Genomic DNA, 11,318 nt, shown 5'->3' on the forward strand with positions numbered 1-11,318 from the left:
TAAACGTTAAACTATAACACTTGTAAACACATATCAATGGAATACATGTAATCATGCTCCCACTCGCTCCCTCGCGCAGGATACTATACAAAAATCGATGGCACTGCTATCGAAGCTCAAGTACAGTTTATGGACCGATAAACCGATGGATGATTTTGAGGATAGCGAATTGGACGTTCAATTATGGACAGCGGCGCTGAATGAGGTGTTTTTGTATTGCTATTGCGATGTATATTTTTGTTCCCTTTTTTTCTTTTGTCTTTTTCGCCCAATTCAAATTCGACAAAGCCTTTGTCAGCAGCGACAAAAAGTGGGAAAGTAGAACCTGACAGAATGCTATATTTGTATTCAGGTTTACATGGGCACTATGCCTTTCATACAACCAGGTGTACTTATAGTCATACACACCCAGCGATAAAGCTCTTAGTCAGCATTAGCTCACATTTCTCTCGTGTTTAGCAAGAATCATCCCTGACTTATAAATCATTTTACTGCAGTTGCGGACGAAAATGGGTGGCAGAGACATGTGTGTGTACTCCACTGTGCCGTGGTTGTTTGAAGAATGTTACCTCTACAGGCGTGTTCGAGAGGCTATGGTGATCCCTCACAGGTACAAACCCCATATTTAGAATCAAGATACGGAATATATTCGAATGCAGGTTTGTGTTATTATGCATATGTTTGTTATTTCAAACTTAGCAATGCCGCACTTCAATAGACGACAAGTGACCTACGGCGGATACTCTGCAGCACGATCTGCCACGCTCCTGAGAATCATCGATTTCTAACACATTACTTTTGACGGTAAAGTCCATTTTGTCCATGGGCGTTTCAGACCTACTGTAGCTGGTATGGGGTGAACTCATCAATCCTGATCTTGCAATGCTCATGTCTGTATATATATTTGTCTCAGAGCTACTGCGCTTGGTGTAAGTGAACCGCTGGATCCGTTCGCGCAGAAGAAGCACACGGCATGGGCTCAGAGCGCAGCGCCAGTGGCAACTGCTACTGAGAGGTATCGGAAGAGTCGCCAAGACGAGCGCTCCTATGGTGTGTGTCATATGTTTTTGATCGAGCCCATCAAACGGCCACTTTGTTGTGGATATAAACATGTCCAACTGTATATAGGTTTGAGCTTTGTCGATGGATTCTATCTGCCGCTTGTCGAATTCACAAAGACCTGCGGGTGGCAAGATAGCGGTATGGCCAGAAAGCCGGGGGAGTACACTTCCTCTCATACCGAAGCCTCAGCAAATATTTTTTTTGTGCGTATTGATGCGAACGTTTAGGTATGAATTTGCATCCTAATGGGAGAAAAGTCATGTTAGCGTGAGATTAAGGAAGTACCTTTTTGATTAGTGTGTCAAACACGTTCGTGCACATGTGTATTCGCAAGCGTAGGTCGGTGGACCTGTGCCTTTTGTCTGTTTGAAGCTTGATTTTCACCGATTCATGTTTGGATGAAGATATTGGTCGTATGCTTCTAGTACATATGCACAAATTGACTAGTGTGTATGGTACTTTTGCACATGTCCACCATATACCTATATATCCGTATTGGAGCATTGGTCAGCGCAGCGTCAGTACCTCGAACTTCCTTTCATCTCGACGACCAATGAGATGAAGAATCGCATTTAACTACTCATTCCCGAAGTTATATTTATGTAGCTCATTGATTCGCTCGCTTTGCTCGTAGGCAAACAAGGGTATCCTTAGCGTAGCATTTGTCATTGTCCTTTACATGCTACTTCTTGACTTGCCAGCGCCCCGCTGGTGTCCTTCGAGTGATGCCACTCCTCTGAATACTCAACGATAAAGTGTGGGAATATTCTTTAGTATTGCCGTCGCCCCACCGATATCCACACAGTGGAAGACCGATGAAATAATGGACACGGATGAAGAACACGTAAATTAATTAATATCACTATTGTCTCCTCCCCTTCGATATCCACACAGACGAACAACTGGCAGGTCTTATATTGGCTTCACTATGGGGCAACAGGAACGACCTCTCACTGCATATCAACACTGCAGTGGACAACTCTGCAGTAGAAACTGATGTCACGGAGTACAGTAGCAGCCATGTGCTCGTCGATCACGTCTCGGCTATTGTGGAGTGTGTCAAGGGTATGTTTTGTCGGTTAATGTGTGCGACCAATATGCGACACCAACACACATAATATATATATATATAATGTATATATATGGATATATATGTGTGTCTGTGTGTCTGTGTGTGTGTGTATATATGTCTATATATGTATGTATATATACATATATAGAATATACAAGGATATGTTTACATATATGCCATCGCAATAGTATAGGGAGAACGTCATAGAATTTAATCGATCCGGATATTTGAAGGTGCTGCTTGAGCATTCTCTGGCCAATATCTATATATGTCAATTGTACGTATGCTTTGCAGTGCATTTCCTAGATTTTGGGTGCGTTCTATTAATAAAAGTACATATATCGAATGATATATGTATATGTGTATGCATAATAGAAGGTAGGGTTTTTCTTGCACACAATTACGTCACTGAGTTCGAGGACAATGCCGTAGTTTTGTTTTTCACGTTTAACTGGCTTTCGCCATCTTGTTACTCTACAGATATAGGCGACGAGTCCGCTCGCATAGACATAATTCTTGATAATGCTGGGTTTGAGTTGTTCAATGACCTGCTCTTAGCAGATCACCTGGTAAGTATATATTCGTGGGTGATTGATGGGCAAACTTCTCGTGCGCAAGTATCTGAGAATGCATCTTTCATCTGCAGTGTACAAATATATATGAAATCATGAGAAATTATATTTATATATATATATATAGTGTGTCTGTGTCTGTGAGTATGTGGGCTCCGTGATGTTTTGGTATTCATCTGATCTTGAGAATGTACAATTATGTGTCAATATGAATATGCGCTATAGTGTTTCAGTTTATTTCACAGATAGGATTTTACAGTCACACACAAAGTGTATATATATATATATATCCTCTATCATATACAGATAATTTAAGAAGTACTACCTAGAAATGAGGGTTGGATTTTGATCATCAATACACATTGTCTGAGTTTCGGATCTCAAAGATCTGGTAAGTACACTTGTATGTGCTTTAGATGTACATTTGTGTTGTTAATTGTATAATAGTACAAGAATATAAACTCGTGTACATCAAGGATACATCTAGCTACCCATCTAATCCCACATTTGTTATTGTTGCCTTCGACTTTTGTGTATTTGATACATACAGGTGAGAGCAACATCATATCTGAATATGTACGTATTCAAATACGCTAGCACGTGCAATGGGCTCATGTATTGTTATAAACTGAATTTGTACTGTTTTCATGCGTGAGAGCGTATCTATAGTGTGAATGCTATATATACTGATACTAGATAGCCTTCTTCATATGGGGTATTTGTTAAGACGCATACATATTCGTGCACAATTCATGAGCTTATCTATGACATTAGGTACTTATTCTGATGATAGTTACGTGCCTGAAATGTAGATGGATACGCGCAAATGGTTTCCACTTTAAAAGTACACGTTCTTTAAGAGCTGTTGAATTGAATATCAAAAATTCTAACACAATCTGTTCTGTTCAAATGACGATTAAGTTCAGTATGTGTACGCACCTGAATTCTTTTGCACACGTATTTACATCTTTTCATTATATGGTGTGAAATATGTGCATGCATGGTCACACGAGCATGCGTTTTTACCCTCATGAATACATGACCTTGTACGTATGTACGTGTGCGTGCGTACGAAGGAATGAATGTATAATCGAATTACAATCGGTTGAGTAGTTACTTACGGATGTTTGGTTGTGCTTCAGTTTTAAGATTCTTTTCAATTCTACAACATTCCCACGAGATATAGATACATACACACATGATCTGCACAGATCCATACACAAATTAAATGTTGCTTCATGATTTCAGGTGTCGAAGGCTCTTGTTCGTATTCAAACCTTACTATTGACATAATGAGAACTCTTGCACATATACCTGTGTCCGTGTACAAACCATTTAGCACATGTATGCGTACATACACTACACTATACAATACACAGTACTATCTGCCAATGCCGCTTACGGCAATGCAGTACCACAGCACCATTTCAAATCTAAAATAGAATCGGATGTGCAACTTTCATTCAATACTGCTAAACAGTTCGTGTACCAATTCAATTACCTACATTTATAGCCCATTTCGATTCAACTACCTACATGTGTAGCACATCTTATTGAGTTCGTAGACGTATACCGAACATATTTTTGTATTGTCCAAACTCTGGATGCACCCAATATCTGCATAGAACGCATTCCTCAATGAACCTTACTCTAAATTTATTCTACCGGACATTCAACTATTTCATAGACGCGAGCGGGTAAGAATGTCAAAGTGTACCTACACGTCAAGCAATTTCCCTGGTTCGTTTCCGATGCTACTGAGACCGATGTCATGCAAACAATAGATGAAATGCGGAGAAGTGAAAACGAAGATAGCCAATGGTTGGGCGGTCGGTTGAAGGTGTGATTGCATTCAACGCGCTCGCTGCGTAGATCCGATTGTTTTGAGTTGAATGAACGAGTATGCTTGCTAGTTCCTGAGTATGCCTCTGGGTTACAGTCAATGAGGCGCTGGGTTTGCAGTTCGCTCGTTTGTCTGTTGTCTGCAATGTTTTATTTTGGTATACACGCTTGTAGAGGGATGTGTGTCTGGGTGTGACCAACTGTAGGCGTAGGCCCTTTGTTTGTATAGAACATTTACAATACGAACCAGATTTAGCTGGATATATCTGTGTAATTTGCGACACGGGAAGATGACACAGATGTGTGTTGTATTGGTATCAAGCACTGCTCAATTTGTAGCTGGGTGGGATATCGATAAGTAAATTTGTCTGGTGTGTGATAAGGTATGTATGCACAGACATGTGGTACGTTGTTTGTTCTCATAGTTCACTTTGCGTTTCCTCGTGGCTTTACAATAGTTAGCAGTCCCAATATCAGAAATGCAGATTGCTGGACTCAACTAGGCTCAACCTGACTTATGCTGTGTTTCATTGTACTTTGTCAATGTGTTAGGAGAATTTAGCGTCGCAGAAATGGGTGATAACTACTCACACCTTCTGGACTCTGTGGAATGACTACCATCATATGGAAAGTGTGGCACCCGATTTGTTTGCGGAGTTGAGCAAGTCGCAACTGCTGATATTCAAAGGCGACCTTAACTACCGGAAGCTACTTGGGGACAGGTAAGATGAACAACCGTTTATGGACCCTTTGAATATTGCAGAACAAGTGCAGGTCTATCCCTCAGAAGTTCGTCTCCATTCTGAGACTCGCGCCGATTTGTCGATTTCTAGGCTCAAAAACAAATCTTACAAACACATAGGACATTTTAAGTTTCTAGTAGTCGTTCAAGTACCGTTGATATTTATATTACTCAACCCCGTTGTTGCCTTCAGACCCTTTCCTGCCCGGGAAGCCTTCGCTGATTGTGCCCCGAAGTTCGGCAGTGCACCCTACTGTGCGCTGCGCACAAACAAATCCGAGGTTATCTGTGGTTTGAGTGAAGAGACTTTAGCTTCTGTTAGCGATGGCCCCAACAACGACTGGATGGTCACCGGAGACTACGGGGTGGTGCAATTTTATCCAGCCCCGTAGTCGTGGTGTGGTTATTGTACGTCCTTGCTGTGCTATGTAGTGCCATCTTGGTCAGGTACAGCCTTAGTGTAACACTTTGCAGTATGTCGGGGGCTCTGCACTTTTCCGGCAAAGCGGTGGTGATATTACGACCGTGCCTTGAGCTGAAGGACTCCTGTACTTCCGTTCTGTGCCGTAATTTTGATACTCTGTGAGAATTACCCGCCGCAGCATTGGTGTTTAAGTCTGGACTTTGCATAAAAAATGAGAATATGCTGCCCGTACTGTAGTCGTGGTACAGTCTCAGTACCGGCGAATACCGTGTACCTAAGTAGAGGTCTGGTGTGTTCATGCAAATCAGAACAGTTACATTCACTTTGCCTTAGCAGTGGTGTGATTAATCCCCGAGTCATTTCCATGCGCCAGTCTATGAGCTTCAGCGCCTTTGCTGCCGCACGCTACAAATCGTATTTCACTGCACTGGCGCTATTCTCCCCTTCTCTCTGGAACCGTCACAGTTTTGGATTCTTGAGAGTGGGCTTATTTCTGTATCGTCAGAGTTTGTACTCGAAACCGCCATGTACGTCTTTAGGATCCGCGAGTTCACACGCAACCCTTAGTCCTCAGCAGTTGAACTCGACATCGTTCTATTTCAAATTGAGCCTCCTGATTTATTTGAACCGGGAAAATCCGAATACTGGAGATTGCGGTGGGACGTAGCTCCAGATGGGGCATAGGTACTTTTTAGAGGCGTACATGAGCCGAATATTAACTTTTCATGAGCTGAATATATCACCGATCCCATTTTCAATACCCCCCATACCACTCCCTGCCCGTGGCACTAATCCCAGTCCAATACTCTCTGGCCCTTCCCCTGCCCCATCTCTCCCTGAAACTTCTGGACCCGTTTACCGATTTGCCTTACTGCTGGCTCCTAATTCCGTGTCCCCACAGCGTTTCCTATCTACCCACCCACCAGCCGCATCACTCCTACCCCAATTGATACCCTTCTTGAAGCCATGCCAATCACATCCGCCCCGCTACTTAAAAGCGTATTTCCGATATTCTCGCACCGCTTCGGCAACCACAAAACACCTGCGCACCCGACTACCGCCTTTTATATTGATGTTGCTTTCAATTATTTATTGATGATTACACACATGATATACTCATTACACTAGACATACACATGACAAACACGATACACTATCTACACTAGACATACACATGACAAACACGATACACTATCTACACTATACATTCAAAAGGGCAGGCAATTTTGCTTTTAAAGCCTCTCTGATCAAATTGTCGCCTTCAGATGTATACGCTCTCTGAAGAAATTCAATGTTCAGTCCAAGACTTTGAATCTCCGCTAGCTTCACAGCTGCATTAGTTTCGTGAGCTTGACGTGACGCTGCCATCTTCTCTTCAAAAGCGTGCTTGTCGTTGGCGAGTTCAGTTGAAGTTCGTGTCGAAGTGTCAGACACTGCATATCTGGTTTCTTATCTCGACCGATAGCATACAATTTAGATATCAAAGCATCGTGCATTGCCGATTCCTGTTCGTGACGTTTCTTGATTCCAGCTTCTCTGCGAGTCGTTATATCTTGGACCATCGAAATCGCGGCATTAAGGAACGGATTCGCACTGTCCGTGCCACCGGTAAGTAACCATACCATCACAATGTAGTCTTTATCTGTAAAACTTGCAAAGTTTGTAGGATTGTTTTGACCGGAAATAGCCCAGCGGCTGTGACCAATGCGGACGTCACATTTGACTTCCTTAGCTTTGACTGCAATTTTGGCGGAAGGCTGCTTTGGTAACATATTGATGTCCTCGTCTACCAGATCCTTAAAACGCTCCGCATCATAAGCAAACTCCGTATAAGCGGACACGATGTAAACATTACAATGATCATTGAATAAAGTTGCCAGTATACCATGTTCAGCATAAATGTCTCCTTTCTTTACAATGCCGTCGTCAATCTCCTCTCGGGTGTGTGCATTGGAAAAGTGTTTAGACATTGCTGGAAAGGTAGTAGGAATAATATTAATTATTTCAAAGGAGATAGGTTACAATGTATGTATATATGATATGGCTCCCATAGCCGTTGTAGTGTTTCGGGGAAGATCGATGGGAAGAAGTGGTCAGTATATTTCCGTTTGAAGCTTGGACCAAGTGAGTCGACGATGGAGGATATGCGCTGGGTCAATTCAGGCCGGTGCTGACAAAAAAACTGACCCCATCGAGTGTGCCACGTATTCGCTTGCTGACCTACTAAATAATAGCGTACCCACCTCTGTGGTTCGGATCGGGTCTTCAACGTATAGTGCCGTGGAATGGGATAGTGCAGAGTACAAAATGCAGAGTAGGACAAGGTTATCGGTCATAATTCCGCTGAGGAGCGAGGTTGGGGGTGCACCGATGCCGCACCAGACCACGGATGCACTCAGTATGCGCTGGTTGGCCTGGATTGGAAGTATCATGGTCGGAACCAACAGGCGCGATAACTTGGTTTGGACCGAAATTTGGAAGTAGTACTTCAACAGCATGTTTAGCCGGGGTATGGGGAACATCTGTTGATGTGTCAGATACGGGTGTGGGTACAGGGGTTGTGCTACATGCTGGAAAAAGGGTCCAAGGTGTTCGTGGAACGTCCAGATACCGTGGAAATTGTGGCGCTCCTGTAATTGCTAGAGGAGATCAGGGCCAATGGAAGATAGTTTTGGGCCTACCAGGATGCGTCGGACCAGTTGCTGGATGGAGGCAGAGTGACTGGTGGTGAATTTGTGGCCACCGGGGCGACAGGGCAGAGACAACTGTCAGTGCGGAGTTGAGTAAAGAGCCGGATTGGTGTAGGCTCGAAGAAGCGGTTGAAGCTGTCGTGTCTGGCTTTGTCCCGATATAAAGTTGGCAGTTTGCCCATGACCAGTTGGTAGTAGTATTGACGCCGGGCCATTGTCGCGATTTCCGTGTTGAACAAGCGTTTCGTTGAGTTCCTCCTATTGTCGTCAAAGAGTCGGCGTAGGGCTAAATGGTCGGGTGTACGCCCGTCCGTGGTTTTGTATACAATTTTCAGGTGGGCATAGATACTTTACGGGAAGCGCAGTGACGGTTTGCCGTGGGCCCAGGTGGGTTGCGTCAGAGGGGTGAGTGGGTTTGTGCTGGCCATTGAGTCGAGTTGTAGTCCCAGGCAACCTCCGAGGTAGTCCGCGAATGGTCGCGTGGGAAGCAGGCCACAAAAGTGGAGTAAGTTTGCTTGATGTATGGGCAACCTAGGGTATTTGTTGCCCATGATGATGGCTGCTGCTTGAATGAGTACTGAGTTATAGCGCTCAAACAGGGGGCCCAGCACATCCTTCCATATAGGCGGAGCCCAGGCAATAATGTACAGGCTATATGTAGCCGTGGTTAGGGTGGATGTTTTGAACTGCACCAGTCGGTTGTGGGGGTGTCGCCAGCTGAAGCCATGGAAGCCATAAGCGCAGAAGGAGGCGATACCCAGGGACAATGCTGCAATCAGGGATTCCGTATGTCTGGCGAGGTTCATTCCTGGTATTCCGTGGGGGAGTGGGAAACCCAGGTATTTGGACAGTTCAGGCTTGGCATGTGTGGGCGCCATCTTCAGGGGGAGGTAACGTGTATATTAAGGTGCATCCGCAAGCGTCGGCGTGATAAGCTCAACATTTATAGGGAGGGTTGGCGCCGCGTGTCGCAAGTCGGTAGATAGTACTCGGGGTTTGATGACACCCTGTTCGAGGCCAAATTTGCGTCCCCAAGCATCAATGTCGTCTAAGAAGGGCTGGAGCGGAACCTGTTGGGGGGCTTGGATTCGGGTGTCGTCGACAAATAAATAAGAGCGGAGGAGCTTGGGCCGGAATTGTGCTAGTGTTACAGCCAACGAATACGTGTAGATAATAAAGAGCTGGGGGCCAACGATTGAGCCTAGTAGGATGCCATTCGTTCTATGAAATAGATTCCCGTGCCGTGGTATATTACTCGGGGGGACCCTCTCAAATAGCGTGCGGATGCAGTTGATCCAGTTTTCGGGCATCCCAGTGTGGCACAGGAGTACCCACAGGCACGAGAGAGCAAGCCTATCATATTCCTTGGTAGTGTTCAGGCAGACGTCGTTCCACTCCACTTCCGACTGTGTCTCAGATTCTATGGCGGCGGGTGCTTGGGTATGGCAGGAGTATCGTGATTTGAAGCCAGCTTGGGTGGCATGGGTAGCAGAGCCGGGGTGGCTCGTAATCAGCTTGAGGAAGCACTTCTCAAAGATGCGTCTGACTATTTGCGTTAGCTTGATAGGGCGGAAGTCGGCGGGGGAGGTGATATCTGCATCGACCTTTTTTAGGTGCGCTGTCAGGAGGATGCAGTCCAGGGCTGTAGGGAAGGTGCCCGCCTTAGTGAATGCTTCGGCAAGGAGTTTAATCAGTAGGCTATTTGGCGTCAGGGCGTCCTAATGTCATGCGTTCGGTGGAGCGCTCCACTGCGACCTTCAGAAGGAGGATGTGGATCCTGTCAGGGCCAGGCCCGTTACTGTGATAGCGTAGTATAGCCTCCATTACATCGTCGGGGCGTATGGTGGAAGTGACATCAGGAGAGGGTTCGGTATCGGGTGGAACCACGTACGGGTTTGTAGAGTTGAATAGGTCCTGAAAGTAGCCAGTGATGGTGGCGCCTGTGTTATCGGCACCCGGAATGCGGGGTTGGCGCGGAGATCGTCGTTGGTACGCAATATCTTTAAGCATTTGAGTATTACTTTGGGCGGTCAGACGTGGGCGGAACGAGTGGTTTGGGTATTTTTTAGCCGTTGTACCCAGGGTCTATCTATGTCCTGGTAGACTCCCCCGAAGATTTGTGGGCTAGCGGCATAGCGCCAGATGCGGGGGAGGATCCGTAGCAGCCCTTCCGCTGGACCATGTAAGATGAGATACGACCGTTGTAGATTCTGATGCGCCCGGATTTCGGCTTGAAATAGTATACTGGGGACACAGAAGCGCACGAGATTTGTTTCGCAGACGATAAAATCGAAGACGATATCGGTTATATTCATGAGGGGGAAGGCGTTGGTCCGGAGGCGGCGGCATTGTTGACATTTATTGGGGCCGATGGATTTGTTCCGTTGGAAGTACCTGGAGATCGAGCCCAAAGGTGTGATCACCACAGATACCGTAGTCCGTCAGCTTATAGATCTGGAGGGAGGCGGAGGTGGTGGAGCGGTGATACGCATGTTCTGTACCAGTTGAGCCGCCAGCATAGAGGTAGTCCAAGTGCCACGTATTACATTAGGACAATCTCGATTGTGACGCAGGGTAGTCTCGATTGTTGGGTCGGCAATCACGTGATCAAGTCGAACCCAGTCGTTTGTTGTCCATTTATGACCCTTTTTGGCATCTTTCTTACTCTTTGATTTAGTAGCAGCTACTGCTTTGTCTGTTCTCTTCTGCACCACTATCTTGTACCATCTATCATATCATTTTCTTTACCAGTCTTAGAAACACTGCATTTGTCCCCATAAGCTTGTAAAGTAATTTTGTTGCAACCTTATTAGTTAAAATAAAATTGCCGATAGTACGCCTGTCTCTCATAGAACCAATTTCAGCATCGCTATCATCATCGGATGATATGACAGACAGTTGTCTCAGAAAACCA

At 45.2% G+C, this 11,318-nt stretch overlaps 2 protein-coding genes across 2 annotated transcripts; one reads left to right on the forward strand and one right to left on the reverse strand.

Annotated features, from left to right (window-relative positions):
* Positions 1-79: 79 nt before the first annotated feature.
* SARC_03646 (hypothetical protein) lies at positions 80-6,068 on the forward strand. Its single transcript, XM_014302552.1, has 8 exons — positions 80-205; positions 498-610; positions 914-1,050; positions 1,957-2,127; positions 2,615-2,703; positions 4,394-4,546; positions 5,101-5,270; positions 5,484-6,068. The coding sequence occupies exons 1-8, from the start codon at positions 98-100 to the stop codon at positions 5,680-5,682; spliced, it is 1,140 nt and encodes a 379-aa protein (XP_014158027.1). The 5' UTR covers positions 80-97; the 3' UTR covers positions 5,683-6,068.
* A 971-nt stretch (positions 6,069-7,039) lies between these two features.
* SARC_03647 (hypothetical protein) lies at positions 7,040-7,684 on the reverse strand (the record flags this gene model as incomplete). The annotated part of the gene is made up of 1 exon (XM_014302553.1): positions 7,040-7,684. One exon carries the CDS (start codon positions 7,682-7,684, stop codon positions 7,040-7,042), a length of 645 nt encoding a protein of 214 aa, XP_014158028.1.
* Between the last annotated feature and the right edge of the window lie 3,634 nt (positions 7,685-11,318).

This window comes from Sphaeroforma arctica (assembly GCF_001186125.1).
Source record: "Sphaeroforma arctica JP610 unplaced genomic scaffold supercont1.190, whole genome shotgun sequence".
NCBI lineage: Eukaryota > Ichthyosporea > Ichthyophonida > Sphaeroforma > Sphaeroforma arctica.